Source organism: Trachypithecus francoisi, unplaced genomic scaffold (assembly GCF_009764315.1).
Source record: "Trachypithecus francoisi isolate TF-2019V2 unplaced genomic scaffold, Tfra_2.0 Lachesis_group3, whole genome shotgun sequence".
NCBI classification, from domain to species: Eukaryota; Metazoa; Chordata; class Mammalia; order Primates; family Cercopithecidae; genus Trachypithecus; species Trachypithecus francoisi.
This window is the reverse complement of record NW_022681468.1, coordinates 113,394,598-113,412,999: the sequence shown is the minus strand read 5'-3', so window position 1 is coordinate 113,412,999 and position 18,402 is coordinate 113,394,598. Positions and strand designations below refer to the sequence as shown.

The following is an 18,402-nucleotide window of genomic DNA, read 5'->3' as shown; positions in this document are numbered from 1 at the left end:
GACCTCGTGATCCGCCCGTCTCGGCCTCCCAAAGTGCTGGGATTACAGGCTTGAGCCACCGCGCCCGGCCTACATTATTGCTTTATAAGTAAGAACTATCAGCTTTAGCACTGGTCGCTGAGACTGGTGATTTTTAATTCCCAGGGAATTAAAATTTTTAATTTCAGCAACTTCGGAAGAATCATTGGATGTTAAAACTGAAGGCCAGGCACAGTGCTCACACCTGTAATCCCAACACTTTGGGAGGCCGAGACGGGCGGATCACGAGGTCAGGAGATGGGGACCATCCTGGCTAACACAGTGAAACCCCGTCTCTACTAAAAATACAAAACAAAACAAAACAAAAATTAGCCGGGCGTGGTGGCGGGCACCTGTAGTTCCAGCTACTCAGGAGGCTGAGGCAGGAGGATGGTGTGAACCCAGGAGGCGGAGCTTGCAGTGAGCTGAGATTGCACCACTGCACTCCAGCCAGGGCAACAGAGCAAGACTCCATCTCAAAACTGAAAATGACCCAGAGACAAAGTATATACTTGGGGGCGAATTGAAATAGTAGGAAGAACAAACTCGGCACACTATGTTATGGGCCATTGCTATAGACTGAACATTTGTGTCCCCCATAACTTTAAATGTATACATCCCAACCCCAAACCCTCAATGTGATGGTATTAGGAGATGGGGCCTTGAGATAGGTGATTGGGTGATGAGGACCATGAGGACAGAGCTCTCACAAATGGGATTAGTACCCTTGTAAAACAGAAGAGTTCTGAAGTGCTCCCTCACCCCTTTCCCTTCTGCCATGTGAGGATGCAATGAGTAGACGGTGGTCTATGAACCAAGAAAGGGGCCCTCACCAGACCCCAAATCTGCCAGCATGTTGATCTAGGACTTCCCAGACTCCACAATAGTGCGAAATAAATTTCTGTTGTTTATAAGCCATCCTGCCTGTGGTATTTTTCTTGCAGCAGCCCAAACAGATTAAGGTAGCCGTGTTCAGCAGAAACTGGGACTAACAGCTTTAAAATTCCAGAAGCAAATCAAGTGAACAAGTCACTAAAAAGCCTGAATCCTCCAATTAACAAGATATTGTATACTTGAAAATTGCGGACAGCAGATTTTAAGTGTTTTCACCACAAAATAAGGTAAATATGTGAAGTAATGCATATGCTAACTAGCTTGACTTAGCCTCTCTGCAATGCACAATATTTTAAAATATTATACTGTATACCATAAATATATAAAATTTTATCAATTAAAATTTAAAAACAACTAAATGTCAGGAAAGAATGGAAAAATAGCCCCATAGGTGGAAATTTCATGACAGTGTTAATAAGTCCCCAAAGCTAAGTAAATAATTTTTTTTTTTGTTTTCCTAACCCCCCAAAGTGAATAATGTCAAAAAAAAAAACTAAAAACTAAAATCACAATAAACAAACAAAAGCCTAAATACTCCATTTGCTATAAAAATAAAGCCTCCACTAATGTTTCAGTAAGGAGAGGGACTACAAATCAGACAATGATCTTCATATTAACCACAGGATGACTAGAAGAGTCGCCTGGTACACTAAGATTCACTCATTCACAAATATGTCCTGAGTGTCTAATACATATCAGGCACTGTTCTAGGTACTGGAGACAGGGAAATCAACAAAATGGATAAATACAGATATCTCTGACTCCAAAGCCCCAACTCAACCACTGTACTCCACTCCTTCAGGCATATATGATGATGATCTCAGCAGTACTTATGAATTTACCCTCCAGCCAGCCAGTCTCTTAGCTCAAATGCTCCTGCAGGAAAATCTTCTCCAAGGGTCCTGGATAAGACTGTGAATTCAGTTTATGTGCTTGAAACAACAGGGACAAGAGCGTTGGAAACCATGATCCTGGGGTCCCAACCCACATATCATATATGCCCAAATACAAGGCAATAATTTTTCCAAAAATTATTCCCCAGAAAGAGAAGGGCTATAACAAGTCCTTATAGTGTGTATCATGTTAAAGAGGTACTATTTAAATTACTTTACTTTGCTGGCACAGTGGCTCATGCCTGTTATCCCAGTACTTTGGGAAGTCAAGGCAGGCAGATCACCTCAGGTCAGGAGTTCGAGACCAAATGATGAAACCCGTATCTACTAAAAATACAAAAATTAGCCGGGTGTGGTGGCATGGACCTGTAATCCCAGCTACTCAGGAGGCTGAGACAGGAGAATCACTTGAACCCGGGAGGTGGAGGTTGCAGTGAGCTGAGATCACGCCATTGCACTCCAACCTGGGCAACAAGAGCGAAACTCTGTCTCAAAAAAAATAAATAAATAAAAATAAAATAACTTTACTTTGAACAACACCTCAGTCAATGCTGGGGTTTTTTTGTTTTTTTTTTATGAGATCACCTAACAAAATTGGGTTTTTTAGAGACATCACCTAAATAAAATTGGTATATCAGAAGGGAAAAAAAAGAAGATAATAATTTAGTCATTCATCTCAAAATTCTAAGGTTGGATGTTTCTATAAACAAGTTATATTAAAAAGGAATTTATGGCCAGGCACACTGGCTCATGCCTGTAATCCCAGCACTTTGGGAGGCCAAGGTGAGAGGATTGCTTGAGCCCAGGAGGAACCTGGGCAACAGAGTGAGACCCTAGCTCTACAAAAATTTTTTTAATCAGGCATGTATAATGGCGTGTGCCTGTAGTCTCAGCTACTTAGGAGGCAGAGGTGGGAGGATCGCTTGAGCCCGGAAGTTCAAGGGTGCAGTGAGCTATGATCAAGTCACTGCACTCCAGTCTGGGTAACAGAGTGAGACCCTGTCTCTCTATTTTTTTTTTTTAAGGATTTTACAAAGGAATAAGTGAATGAATCACATTATAGGGGATGCATAAGATGCAGGATGAATTAAAAAACCAACTTGTCCTAATGTTACCCTAACAGATTTTCCTGTTTTCGGATAAAATTTCAGTCACAATGCCATACACTTAAAAGTAAATAAAGACACTATACTCTGGAAAACCTTATTAGACTGACTCAAAAAGTGGCCTGTAATTCCAGCACTTAGGGAGGCTGACGCAAGAGGATTGAGCACAAGAGTTCAAGACCAGACTGGGCAACATAGTGAGAACTTGTCTGTACAAAAATATTTTAAAATTAGCCAGTATGTGGCACACGCTTGTGGTCTCAGTTACTTGGGAGGCTGAGGTACAAGAATCACTTGAGCCCAGGAGGTCAAGGCTGCAGTGAACTGTGATCACTGCACTCTAGCCTGGGCAATAAAGCAAGACTCTGTTTTGAGGGAGAAAAAAAGTGGCTCAAATGTGACAAAGACACTAAAGACACCTTTAACTTTAGTTAAAGGTGTATGTAAAGTGTTTGAATAAAATGTTCGTTAAATATCTCGTAATAGATTACATATGAGGTTTTTAACATGTAGATATAATCAAATTAATATATTAAAATAGTCATTTGACCATTTCATCTCTATCCCTAGACATTTATGTATACATAAGTTGTCCACAGTTTCCTCAGATATAGATGGAGAAATCAGAGGTCACTTAAAATCAAGGTTGCTTTGTATTGATGCATATATACTCACCAAAGGAATTGGACTATATGACCATGACTTTACAACTAAGGAGTAAAGGATAAATAATTTAACACCTATGAAGCACCTACAATATATCAGACCTTGCACTATCAGCATTCACATAAAGAATTTCATTTATTTTCCACTCAATACGGTGAGATGGGCATTCAAGGACTTGCCTATGGTCACAGACTAGTATGTAGCAAAATATAAACTCAAACCTAATCTCTCTGGCCTTGGAGTCTACTTTCATTCTACTAAAGTATTAGTAAGCTTAACTCTGGAAGAAGCTCAATTTCCCCCAGTGCACCTAAAAAGATTACATTTATCTGTCTACCTGAGTATGGCCACTTCGCTTTGTTAGCTTCACTCTAGTTTGGTCCAGGCAGGGTACATCCCCATAACGGTTTTTCTCTAGGTTTCCTGGAGACCTGAAGGAAATGAAACAAACAAGCAAGAATAAAGAAAAAGTCGGGACAGTATGTATGTACAAAGTCTGACCATGCAAAAGGGGTGTCAATTACTCTTAGGGGTGGAGACATGGAAGCTTTTCAATCTCTAGCCCATACAGTTCCATATCATTTAACATTTTTTTGTGGTAAGTACATACTACTTCTAAAAGTAAACATACCTCCATTCAAAAGAGAGGGAGACCAGGCATGGTGGCTCACACCTGTAGTCCCAGCACTTTGGGAGGCAAGAGGATTGCTTGAGGCCAGGAGTTCGTGACCCCTCTGGGAAATGTAATGAGAGCTTATCTCTCTCTCTCTTTTTTTCTTTTTTTTTTGAGGCAGAGTCTCGCTCTGTTGCCCAGGCTGGAGTGCAGTGGCGCGATCTCGGCTCTCTGCAAGCTCCCCCTCCTGGGTTCACACCATTCTCCTGCCTCAGCCTCCCGAGTAGCTGGGACTACAGGCGCCCGCCACCACGCCTGGTTAATTTTTTGTATTTTTAGTGGAGACGGGGTTTCACCATGTTAGCCAGGATGGTCTCGATCTCCTGACCTCGTGATCCACCCATTTTGGCCTCCCAAAGTGTTGGGATTACAGGCGTGAGCCACCGCACCCGGACTAATGAGAACTTACCTCTAGAGAGAAGTCAAAAAATTAGCCGGGCATCATGGCACACACCTGTACTCCTAGCTACTCAGGAGTCTAAGGTGGGAGGATTGCTTCAGCCCAGGAAGTCAAGGCTGCAGTGAGCTATGATGGTGCCACTGCACACCAGCCTGGGTGACGGAGAGACACCTTGACTTAAAAAAAAAAAAAAAAGAGAGAGAGAAGCTGAGCATGGTGGCTTACGCCTGTAATCCCAGCACTTTGGGATGCCAAGGCGGGTGGATCATCTGAGGTCAGGAGTTCAAGACCAGACTGGCCAAGATGATGAAACCCTGCCTCTACTAAAAATACAAAAATTAGCCAGGTGTAATGGCACACACCTGTAATCCCAGCTACTCAGGAGGCTGAGGCAGGAAAATCACTTGAACCTGGGAGGTGGAGGACGCAGTGAGCCAAAATCGCACCACTGCACTCCAGTTTGGGTGACAAAGCAAGGCTCTATCTCAAAAAATAAAAATAACAATGAATTAATTAATTAATTCAATTTAAAAAGAGAGAGAAAGACTGGGGATGGGAGTCCCCACTCTTTCTCTCTTTCTGCCAAACAGCCAAGGCAGAAATTGGTACTAAGAAGTGGGGTGCTGCTGTAACAAATAACTAAAAATGTGGAAGCAGCTTTGGAACTGGGTAATGGACAGAGCTGATAGAATTTGGAAGTACATGCAGAAAAAGCCTATGTTGCCATAAACAAGCATAAAAGTCTATTCTAGTAAGGGCTCAGAAAAAGGAGAGCTGTAGAGAAAGCCTCAAACTTCTTAGAGATTACCTAAGTGATACTGATCAGAAAACTGGTAGAAATATGGGTGGTAAAATCCATTTTGATGAGGTCTCAGACAGAGATGAGGAGCACATTAGTAAAAAAGAGAGAGGGAGTAAAGGGGAAAGTAATGGGGTATACCACCAAAAAAACTCTAGTTGCAGGTAAAAATTTCTACTACTTATTTGTCAAAAGATTTTCAAACCAAATCTCTTAAATTCCAATTTTATTTTCTTTTTGAGACATCTCAAAGGTTTCCAGGGTCGCCCAGGCTGGAGTCCAGTAGCACAATCACAGCTCACTGCAGCCCTAATCTCCCTGGGCTCAGGTGATCCTGAGCCCAGGAGTAGCTAGGACTACAGATGAACACCACCACGCCCAGCTAATTTTTAAATTTTTTGTAGAGAAAGGGTTTTGCCACATTGCCCAGGCTGGTCTCACACTCCTGGACTCAAGCAATCCTCCCGCCTCAGCCTCCCAAAGTGCTGGGATTATAGGTGTGAGTCACCGAGCCTGACCTTAAATGCCAGTCTAACACATATTGACTCCACTCCATTCACCCAGTAGCTTCACTAAAATGATGATAAAGGAATATTCACTACAAACCCAAAAAGTGACAGTGGAGACATCAGCACACAAAGAGTGTTCAACCCATTTTGACAGAGAAAAATCAGGAGGATTTTGGCTGACATGGCCAAACATAGAAGCTAGGACCAAGGGAGGTACCTATAGAGAGACAAGATGGCACACCCTCAGAACTCCCTTACCATGGAGAGCAAGGTGAGAAACAGAGCTCAAAATGGGAATAAAATGAAAATCTGAATGTTATATAGTGAAAATCCCTGACCCATTCTCACTGTCCTGTCCTACACTCATATTCAAGCTTGGATCCCGTCAGTGGATCCAAAGGATGGGAGAACTCTTCTCTGGATAAAGTAAACAGCATCAGGTTAAAGAATTCTGTCATTTGGAGTATACCCAACAATAAACTAGTTGTCTGATCATTATAATCTGAAGCTCATCCATGCAAAACGAGCTTCCATGCAGCTTGTTTTTGTTTTTGTTCATCACTGTCTGCTTTTGTAACCATGCAGCTTTTTAGGACCATAAATGTGAACTAAAAGCCAAGGATCTCAATGTAATTAAGGAAAGCCCCTAACACAAATACTTTAATACACAATTCAAATAACACAATTCAGGCTGGTCATGGTGGCTGATGCCTGTAATCCCAACTCTTTGGGAGGGCCAAGGTGGAGGATCACTTGAGCTCAGGAGTTCAAGACCAGCCTGGGCAACATAGCAAGACCTTGTCTCTACTGAAAATTTAAAAAATCAGCTGGGCATGGTGGTACATACCCGTAGTCCCTGCTATTCAGGAACCTGAGGTAGGAGGATCACCTAAGCTTGGGAGACAGAAGCTGCAGTGAGCTATGATGGATCACTGCACTCCAGCCTGGGTGACAAAGTGAGACCCTGTCTCAAAATCAAACAAAAAACAAACAAATGGAAAAACCCATAATTCAAACACATGGGGGCTACAGAAGTTTTAAAAAAAAGAGTAAGAGAAAACCTCTAAAAGGCTATCATTAATATCCTCAAAGAGAAAAGAGGAGATACAATTATACATAAAATAAGAAGAGAGTACAATGAAAAAGGAACAGAGAAGAAAAGCTCTTGGAAATTTAAAATAATATCAAAAATAATAATTTTAATAGATGAGATAAAAGAGAAAGTTGAGGAAATTTCCAGAATACAAAACAAAATGAAAAAAGTGATGAAAATATGAGAAAAACTGGCCAGACACAGTGGCTCATGCCTGTTATCCCAGCACTTTGGGAGGCTGGGGCGGGCGGATTACTTGAGGTCAGGAGTTCAAGACCAGCCTGGCCAACATGTCGAAACTTGTCTCTACTAAAAATATAAAAATTAGCAGGGCGTGGTGGTGTGCGCTTTGTAGTCCCAGCTACTCAGGAGGCTGAGGCATGAGAATCGCTTTAACGCGGGAAGTGGAGGTTGCAGTGAGCTGAAATTGCACCACTGTACTCCAGCCTAGGCGACAGAGTGAGACTGTCTCATTTAATTAAAAAAAAAAAAAAAAATGAAAAAAATGAAAAAAGTTAAGAGAATCATTCTGGGACACAAGTCAGTAAACTATGCCCTGGCCACTTGTTTTTGTAAATGAAGTTTTACTGAAACATAGTCAAGCCCATTTATTTCTGTACTCACTAAGTATATATTGACAGTGTTGAGTCAGTAAACTATGCCTTGGTTACTTGTTTTTGTAAATAAAGTTTTATTGGAACACAGTCAGGTTCATTTATTTCTGTACTCACTAAGTATATTTTGGCAGTGTTGAGTACTTGTAACAAAGACTGTAAGCCCCACAATACTGAAATACTTACTATCTTGTCTTTTAAGAAAAAGTTTGTCAATTCTTACTCTAGGAGATCCAACCAGACTGATAGGAATATATATATAATCTATATATTTACATATATATAGAGAGAGAACTAACATAATGCAAGGAAAGAAATCATTTAAAAAACAATGTAACAAGAAAAACCCTGTAACTAAATAACAAGCCTTCAGATTAAAAGAATCTATCAAGTAACCATTGTAATAAATTTTAAGAGGACCTACACTAAGGCACATCATTGTGAATTTTTTGGGGGGCGGGGCGGGGACAGAGTCTCGCTCTGTCCCCCAGGCTGGAGTGCAGTGGCGCAATCTCGGCTCATGGCAACCTCCACCTCCCAGGTTCAAGGGATTCTTCTGCCTTAGACTCTGGAGTAGCTGGGATTACAGGAGCCTCCCCACACCTGGCTGATTTTTATATTTTTAGTAGAGACAGGGTTCCGCCATGTTGGCCAGGTTGGTCTTGAACTCCTGAACTCGGGTGATCTGCCCTCCTTGGCCTCCCAAAGTGCTGGGGTTATAGGCGTGAGCCACCGTGCCCAGCCTCTCTCAATCCTTTAAAATGATCTATTGTTTTTCTTTTTTCTTCCCTGAGCATTTTAAAGATAATTTCTTTTTCTGTTTAAGAAATTTAGACTGGGTGCAGTGGCTCACTCCTGCAATCCGAGCACTTTGAGAGGCCAATAAGGGCAGATCTCCTGAAGTCAGGAGTTTGAGACCAGCCTGGTCAACATGGTGAAACTCCGTTTCTACCAAAAACACAAAAATTAGGTGGGCATGATGGCACATGCCTGTAGTCCCAGCAACTCAGGAGGCTGAGGTAGGAGAATCACTTGAACCCAGAAGGTGGAGGTTGCAGTGAGCTGAGATTGTGCCACTGCACTCCAGCCTGGGTGACAGAGTGAGACTCCATCACAAACAAACAAACAAATAAATAGATTGAGAAAGAGTAAGATCAGATAATTCACAGACAGCATAACTAGTAATTGGAAAGGCATTGCCTTAAAAATTCTGAGATAAAGTTATTTCCAACCTAGAGTTTTATACTCTAGCAAAATAGAATAAAAGTAAAGAAAGAAGATGGTCTACAACTAGGAAACAAGATCCAACAAAGGAAAGAGGGAAAATTACAAGATAAAAAGTGAGGAACAAGCCTACAGAATAACCAACCACAGTTTAGACTAGAATGAAAGAAAAAGTTCTGAAAGTGAGGTCTCAGAGAAAAAAAAAAGACGCAATTGACTATCTGATACATTCAATCACTTGGAAACTAATGATGACACTGTAAAATAATTCTGATTGGGCATATAGAAAAATAATGAAGGGCCAAGCACGGTGGCTCACACCTATAATCCCATCTCTTTGGGAGGCAAAGGTGGGCAGATCGCTTGAGGTCAGGAGTTCAAAACCAGCCTGGCCAAAATGGTGAAACCATGTCTCTAATAAAAATACCAAAAAAAATTAGCTGGGCGAGGTGGCAGATGCCTATAATCCCAGCTACTCAGGAGGCTGAGATACGAGAATCGCTTGAACCCAGGGTGTGGAGGTTGGGGTAAGTCGAGATCGCGCCACTGCACTCCAGCCTGGGCAACATCAAAAAAACCAAAAAACAAAAAGAAAAAAGAGAAAGAATGAGGAACGTACACAGAAAACTAAAGGAAATGAAAAAATTTGGTAATTAACTCCAGAAGAAACAAAAAATTGAATTCATAAGATTATTAGGCCAGGTATAGTGGCTCATTCCTGTAATCCCAGTACTTTGGGAGGCTGAGGCAGGTGGATGGCCTGAGCTCAGGAGTTTGGGACCAGCCTGGGCAACATGGCCAAACCCCATCTCTACCAGAAATGCAAAAAATTAGCCAGACGTGGTGAAGCATGCCTGTGGTCCCAGCTACTCTGGAGCCTGAGGCAAGAGAATTGCTTGAGTCTGGGAAGTGGAGGTTGCAGTGAGCCGAGATAGAGCCACTGCACTCCAACCTGGGTGACAGAGTGAGAGCCTGTCTCAAAAAAAAAAAAAAAAGGCTGGACGCAGTGGTTCACACCTGTAATCCCAGCACTTTGGGAGGCTAAGGCAGGTGAATCACTTGAGGCCAGGAGTTTGAGACCAGCCTGGCCAACATGGTGAAATCCCATCTCTACTAAAAAAAAAAAAAAAAAAAAAATTGTTAATATATTTGATCATTTCATAGTAGCCCATGTAGCTCTCTAGTAAAAATAATTTATATAGTCACATAATGTACAATGATGATTCAATTTAAGAATGTTACATGTAATTATTGTATATTGGAAGAGTAGTCAAAAGGAAAGTGGAGACATAGTATAAGAGCTAAATGAGCACCTACAATAAAAGTCACTAAAAGTATTTTTAAGTTTTTTTTTTTTTTTTTTTTTTTTTTGAGAGTCTTGCTCTGTATTCCAAGCTGGAGTCCAGTGGCACAATTTTGGCTCACTGCAGCCTCAACGTCCCAGGCTCAAGTGAGCTTCCCACCTCAGCCTCCCAAGTACCTGGGATTACAAACACACGCCACCACACCCAGCTTATTTTTGTAATTTTTGTAGAGACAGGGTTTCACCATGTTGCTCAGACTAGTCTTGAAATCCTGAGCTCAAATGATCTACCCACTTCAGCTTCCCAAATTGCTGGGATTACAGGCATGAGCCACTGTGCCTGGCATATTATAAGCATTTTAATTTAGAATTAGGGATGAAATACCAGGGGCAACAGCTACAAGAGTTGAATACATGATTATGGGTAATGGAACTGAGGGTAAAAACAAGAGTATGCTATTTATTTTGTCATTGCTTGTCTTCTTTTTTTTTCTTTTTTTTTTTTTTGAGATGGGAGTTTCACTCTGTCACCCAGGCTGCAGTGCAGTGGCACCATCTCGGCTCACTGCAAGCTCCACCTCCCGGGTTCATGCCATTCTCCTGCCTCAGCCTCCCGAGTAGCTGGGACTACAGGTGCCCGCCACCAGGCCGGCTACTTGTTTTTTTGTATTTTTAGTAGAGACGGGGTTTCACCATGTTAGCCAGGATGGTCTCGAACTCCTGACCTCATGATCCTGCCTGCCTCGGCCTCCCAAAGTGCTGGGATTACAGGCGTGAGCCACTGCGCCCGGCCATTGCTTGTCTTCTTTAGAACTGTTTGGTTTTGAAAAAAAATTATTTGCATATATTAACTGAAAGCAAAGAAATTACAAAGGTCACACATATAAAATAATACTCTATATTGTTCATGACTGCTTATGTATATATAACAGTATAAACAAAATGAACTATGAAGAAACACCATATTCATATTAGTAGCTGCTTATGATGACTGGGGAGAACTAAGAATGAGGATTAGAAGGAATTTCAACTTTATAATAAATTCTTTCTTTTATATAATAATGAAAAAGACAGCTGGGCACAGTGGCTCATGTCTAAAATCCTAGTGCTTTGGGAGGCTGAGGTTGGAGAATCACTTGAGCCCAGGAGTTTGAGACCAGCCTGGGTAACAGAGCAAGACTCCATCTCTACAGAAACGTCAAAAAAATTAGCAAGGTGTGGTACCCCACACCTCTAGTTCCAGCTACTAGGAAGGCTAAGGCAAGAAAATCACTTGAGCCCAGGAGGTTGAGGCTGCCGTAAGCTATGACAGTGCCACCGCACCTGCACTCCAACCCCCAGAGCAAGAACACATGTCTCTCTTAAAAAAAAAAAAGAGGGCGGGACTGGGCACGGTGGCTCAAGCCTGTAATCCCAGCACTTTGGGAGGCCGAGGCAGGTGGATCATGAGGTCAAGAGATCGAGACCATCCTGGTTAACATGGTGAAACCCCATCTCTACTAAAAAAAAAAATTAGCCGGGCGTGGTGGCGGGCGCCTGTAGTCCCAGCTACTCGGGAGGCTGAGGCAGGAGGATGGCATGAACCCAGGAGGTGGAGCTTGCAGTGAGCCGAGATCATGCCACTGCACTCCAGCCTGGGTGACAGAGTGAGACTCCTCCTCAAAAAAAAAAGGCCGGCCAAAGCGGGTGGATCACCTGATATGAGGAGCTCAAGACCACACTAACCAACATGGCAAAACCCCGTCTCTATGAAAAATACAAAAAATTAGCTGGGCTTGGTAGCGGGCACCTGTAATCCCAACTACTTGGGAGGCTAAGGCAGAAGAATCGTTTGAACCCAGGAGGCAGAGGTTGCAGTGAGCTGAGGTCACGCCATTGCACTCCAGCCTGGGCAACAAGAGCAAAACTCTGTCTCAAAAAAAAAAAAAAAAAAAAGAGATGAAGTAAATATAACAAAATATTAACAAGAGTCAGTATTGATTCTGTAGTAGGAACACAGTTATCTATAGTGTCATACTGTGTACTTTTCTGTATCTTAAAAAATTTCAGCCCGGCGCAGTGGCTCATGCCTGTAATCCCAGCACTTTGGGAGGCCGAGGCTGGCAGATCACCTGCAGTCAGGAGTTGGAGACCAGCCTAGTCAATATGGTGAAACCCCATCTTTACTAAAAATACAAAAAAAGGCCGGGCGCGGTGGCTCAAGCCTGTAATCCCAGCACTTTGGGAGGCCGAGACGGGCGGATCACGAGGTCAGGAGATCGAGACCATCCTGGCTAACACGGTGAAACCTCCGTCTCTACTAAAAATACAAAAAAAAAAAAAAAAACAAAAAAATTAGCTGGGCGTGGTAGCGGGCACCTGTAATCCCAGCTACTTGGGAGACTGAGGCGGGAGAATCACTTGAACCCATGAGGCAGAGGTTGCAGTGAGCTGAGATCATGCCACTGAACTCCAGCCTGGGCGACAGAGCGAGACCACATCTCAAAGAAAAAAATATACATATTTCTCCCTTCCCATACAAATATGCCTAGTGAATAAAACCAATCCTAAAAGATTACATACAGTATGTATGTCATTTTTTTACATTTTACATAATGTTATTTGATATAACAACAATTTGGAAAGGACAAAATTATAGAAATGGAGAATAGATTTGTGGTTGCAGGGGTTAGGAATGGGGAGGTGGTGGGAAGGAAGTATATGTTTATTAAAGGGCAACGAGGCTGGGTGCAGTGGCTCACGCCTGTAATCCCAGCACTTTGGGAGGCCGAGGTGGGTGAATCAGCTGAGGTCAGGAGTTTGAGATAAGCCTGGCCAACATAGTGAAACCCCGACTGTACTAAAAATACAAAAATTCGCCAGGCATGGGGGTGCATGCCTGTAATCCCAGCTACTCGGGAGGCTGAGGCAGGAGAATCACTTGAACCTGGGAAGCAGAGGTTGCAAGGAGCCAAGATTGTGCCACAGCACTCCAGCTTGGGTGACAGAGCAAGACTCTTTATTTATTTAAAAAAATAAATAGGCCAGGCGCGGTGGCTCAAGTCTGTAATCCCAGCACTTTGGGAGGCCGAGACGGGCGGATCACAAGGTCAGGAGATCGAGACCATCCTGGCTAACACTGTGAACCCCGTCTCTACTAAAAAATACAAAAAACTAGCCGGGCGAGGCGGCGGGTGCCTGTAGTCCCAGCTACTCGGGAGGCTGAGGCAGGAGAATGGCGTAAACCCAGGAGGCGGAGCTTGCGGTGAGCTGAGATCCGGCCACTGCACTCTAGCCTGGGCGACAGAGCGAGACTCCATCTCAAAAAATAAATAAATAAATAAATGAAGATAAAAATATTGAAGGGCAATGAGGGGAGGCTTGTGGTGATAGAACTCTTTGTATATTGACTATGGTGATAGATACACAAACCTACATGTGTGACAAAACTGCATAGAACTAAACACACACAAAGTAAAACTGGGGAAGTCTAAATCAGATTGGTGGATTGTATCAATATTAACATTCAGGCCGTGATACTATAGTTTTGGAAGATGTTATCATGGTATAACTGCAGAAAGGGTACATGTGATATGTCTCTATTATTTCTTACAACTGCAGGTGAATCTACAATTATAAGAAAAAGTAAAAAGAGAAAAGGGAAAGAAAGTCTCTTGGTCCAGGGGAATCCTGGGCAAGAGTGAATATACACTGATAGCCACTTCATAATCCAGAATTCCAAGGGAGACATAGTTTGTTCTGTGTAAGTAGCTCTACTGGGAATTGGTGTAAGTCAGAGGCCTGGAGCTGATGAGGATTCTAGGTTCTAAATTATCAAGTGGGGAATCAATCATTCAATAGGCAAGACTAGTAAGTCCTCTTATTGGATGAGGGATCTGTTCTCTGATTGTCAAATGGTAGCTGGTTTGGATGATGCCAACAAGACGATCTAAACCCACTTTTTTTTTTTTTTTTTTTTTGAGACAGTCTTGCTCTGTTGCCCAGGCTGGAGTGCAGTGGCACAATCTCAGCTCACAGCAACCTCCACCTCCTGGGCTCAAGCAATTCTCCTGCCTCAGCCTCCCGAGTAGCTGGGACTACAGGTGTATGCCACCACACCAAGCTAATTTTTGTATTTTTAGTAGAGATGGGATTTCACCATGTTGGCCAGGGTGGTCTCAATCTCTTGAACTTGTGACCCACAGCCTCGGCCTCCCAAAGTGCTGGGATTACAGGCATAAGCCACCATGCCCAGCCAAACCCACTTTTTTAATGGAGGAGGGGAGACTCCATAGTAGAAGTGACATCTCAAGGGCCTCACAGCAGTTGGTAGCTGCAGAAGCACCAAGAGCAAGGTGAAGAATCCCCAGGATAAGCGTGCATACTCTTAGATCAGCCTAGCATCCCTCCCTGCTCCAATGTACTTCCTTAATTCAAGACTGCAAGGGAGGCTGGGCATGGTGGCTCATGCCTGTAATCCCAGCATTTTGCGGGGCCGAGGTGGGCAGATCACTTGTCAGGAGTTGGAGATCAGCCTGGCCAACATGGCAAAAACCCCATCTCTACTAAAAATATACAAATTAGGCCAGGCACGGTAGCTCACGCCTGTAATCCCAGCACTTTAGGAAGCCAAGGAGGGTGAATAACCCGAGGTCAGGAGTTTGAGACCTGCCTGGCCAACACGGTGAAACCCCGTCTCTACTAAAAATACAAAATTAGCTGGGCGTGGTGTCACATGCCTGTAATCCCAGCTACTCAGGAGGCTGAGGCAGGAGAATTGCTTGAGTATGGGAGATGGAGGTTGCAGTGGGCCGATATCGTGCCACTGTACTCTAGCCTGGCCGACGGAGTGAGACTCTGTCTCTAAATAAGTAAATTAATTAATACATACACACACACACATACATATATATACACACACACAAAGCTGGGTGTGGTGGCAAACACCTGTAATTCCATCTACTTGGGAGACTAAGGCACAGAATGGCTTGAACCCACAAGGCGGAGGTTGCAGTGAGTCGAGATCACACCATTGCACTCCAGCCTGGGCGATGGAGTGAGACTGTCTCAACAACAAAAAAGACTTGAACGGAATAACGGTTCTGTTTGCAAAACAGATTGGATGTAAACAGGGAGTCTGGTAGCTGGGCATAGGTAGCACCTATAATTCCAGCACTTTGGAAGGCTAAGGCAGGAGGATCACTGGAGTCCAGGGGTTCAAGACCAGCCTGGGCAACATAGGGAGACTCTACAAAAAATTTTAAAAAATTAGCCAGGCATGGTGGTGCATGTCTGTGGTCTCAGCTACTCAAGAGGCTGAGGCAGGAGAATCAACTGAGCATCAGGTGATGAAGGTTGCAGTGAGCCATGATCATGCCACTATGCTCCAGCCTAGGGGACAGAGCAAGACCCTGTCTCTAAAAAAAATAATAATAAAATAATAAATACAATAAATAAAATGAAATAAAAATAGGGGTCTGGAGCTGGTAGGGAAGAAACAGAGCTGTATGGGAGAAAAGAATACTTTCCCTTGTTGATATGGGGTCTGTGTCCCCTATGTCTCCTCTTATTTTCTTTTGCATTCTTGCTCTGATTGACTTCCTTCCCAAGTGCCTCTTCTTTCTGACTTTCCCTGTCTCATTATTTTCCCTCTTTGCTTTGCTAAAAGTCTCTATCCCTGCATCTTATTCAGAGCACACTGACTACACTGGGCAGGAGTTACAAGAGAGAAGAGGTACTCACAGAATCCTAGATTTCTAAAACATTTAAGCTACAAAGGTAGGTGAGTATCAGAGTCCAGTAGTCACATATTATACAGAGGAAAACTGAAGTGCTGAGATGGGAAATAACTTGTGTTACTCACAGAGGGAATTTTTGGTTAAGTTGGAATATGAGACTGGGACCCACTAGGACAGCTTCCCTAATTTTCTTTCCTTTTTTTTTTTTTCCTTAGACAAAGTCTTACTCTGTCACTCAGGCTGGAGTTCAGTAGCGTGATCATAACTCACTGCGGTCTTGACCTCCCCGGCTCAAGTCATCCTCCAGTGCAGCTGGGACAACAGGAGTGTGCCACCATGCCTGGCTAATTTTTTTGTTTTTTATTTTTGTAGAGGTGGGGTCTTGCTGTGCTGCTCAGGTTGGTCTCAAACTCCTGGGCACAAATGATCCTCCTATTCCTTTACTCCCAAAGTGCTGGGTATAGGCCTGAGACACTGCACCCAGCCCTAGTTTCTGCAGTTTTCAAAAGACACAGCTCACTAGTTGGAGAGAAAGAGATTTCTGGGGCAGCCAATTAAAACATGGTAAAAGAAATGACAGTAACATGGTAAGATAAATAATCTGACTGGGTGCACTGGCTCATGCCTGTAATCCCAACCCTTTGGGAGGTTGAGGCAAGAGGATCACTTGAGCCTCGGAGTTTAGGACCAACCTGGGCAGCATGCTGAAATCCCATCTCTTCAAAAAATAAAAAAGTAGCTGGACATAGTGGCACATACCTATAGTCCCAGCTACTCAGGAGGCTGAGGTAGGAGGATCACTTGAACCTAGGAATTTGAGGAAAATAATATAGAAGAAAAGAAAAGAAAAGAAAAGGAGAAGAGAAGAGGAGAAGAGAAAAAAGAAAAAAAGGCCGGGTGTGGTAGCTCATACCTGTAATCCCAGCACTTTGGGAGGCCGAGGTGGGCAGATCACCTGAGGTCAGGAGTTCGAGACCAACCTGGCCAACACCGTGAAACCCTGTCTCTACTAAAAATACAAAAATTAACAAGGCGTTGTGGTGCATGCCTATAATCCCAGCTACTTGGGAGGGTGAGGCAGGGAGAATTGCTTGAACCTGGGAAGCGGAGGTTGCAGTGAGCCGAGATCGCGCCATTGCACTCCAGCCTAGGTGACAGAATGAGACTCGGTCTCAAAAAGAAAAAAAAAAAGGAAAGAGGGAGGGAGGAAGGAAGGGAGGATCTATGTTCTATGGCCAACAGTAGTTATCAAGTAGTATGAGCCAGAGTTATAAACTAGCCAGATGGTTTTGTGATAAGATTTGAGTAGAATGAAAATCTCAAGGGGTTAAAGTCCTATGAGGCAACTGTACTCTCTTACTGACTGTGGATTATTTTAAGTGTACCACATACCCCTCCTCAAGATGTAATGTTATACCATAAATGTTATGGGGAGAAACTGCCTAAATGAACAGATCAGCGCTCACACTGAGAACTGGAATAAAGAGTAGCCTATTTTGAACCTACTTTAAAAAAAAAACTTGGCCGGGCGTGGTAGCTCAAGCCTGTAATCCCAGCACTTTGGGAGGCCGAGACGGGCGGATCACGAGGTCAGGAGATCGAGACCATCCTGGCTAACACGGTGAAACCCTGTCTCTACTAAAAAATACAAAAAACTAGCTGGGCGTGGTGGCGGCACCTGTAGTCCCAGCTACTCCGGAGGCTGAGGCAGGAGAATGGCGGGAACCCGGGAGGCGGAGCTTGCAGTGAGCTGAGATCCGGCCACTGCACTCCAGCCTAGGCAACAGAGCAAGACTCCGCCTCAAAAAAAAAAACTTGCATTTCAGAAAAATATCCAAAAATATGTCCAACAGGGTTATCCTGTTGGTACCAAAGAACTTCAGAAACTTCAGAGCATAGGATGTTGGCAAGAGCACCAAAGCAGAAAGTACCTCTTCCTGCATGCGAGAAACCATCATTTATGTGAGAGTGATGTTCCCTAACACAAGGAAGGGTCTCTGTGAAGCAAGTGAAGGGTGGAAGGAGCTGTTGCCAGAGCCTGCCAGAAGCATCCTGGTAACCAGCTGCTGGCCCAAACCTTTCCTACTTACATGGAACAGTGGAAAGTGCCAACAGGGTTCTCACGACGAATGTCTTCATATTCCTCATAGATTCCTTGCTTTTGCCTGGCGTTAACATAGTCCACCAACTCTTGGATGGTCATAGCATGGGGACCTGGAACATGTACTGAGTCCCAGTCTAAGGCAGGAGGGAGGGAGAACAGGATGATCTCATCGAAGGGATCTGGGTGGCCGTTCACCTGGGGTAGGAACTGGAAATTCCAAGTGGCGAGATCAATTTTGACGTACCCACCCAGGTTTTCTGGAAGACACTCCCTGGGCAGATGCTGCGTGACCTCAGATGTCTTTAATATCTGAATCTAGAAAGTTAGAAAGAACCATGTGAGTATGTGGGGAGAGGGAAAGGCATATAGAGAGTGATAAAGAATAAATG

The 18,402-nt window shown here is 43.5% G+C and overlaps 1 protein-coding gene across 3 annotated transcripts in view; it reads right to left on the bottom strand.

The window, feature by feature from the left end:
- Positions 1–18,402, bottom strand: part of PTPN9 (protein tyrosine phosphatase non-receptor type 9) — a 114,766-nt gene that overhangs the window by 17,868 nt on the left and 78,496 nt on the right. For 2 of the 3 annotated variants that reach the window (XM_033190969.1, XM_033190971.1), the window contains 2 exons: positions 18,000–18,328; positions 3,915–4,008 (listed from right to left, as the gene is read on the bottom strand). In XM_033190969.1, coding sequence (XP_033046860.1) covers positions 3,915–4,008; positions 18,000–18,328 — 423 coding nt within the window. The remainder of the gene's footprint in view (positions 1–3,914; positions 4,009–17,999; positions 18,329–18,402) is intronic. The other variant, XM_033190970.1, reaches the window with a different exon arrangement.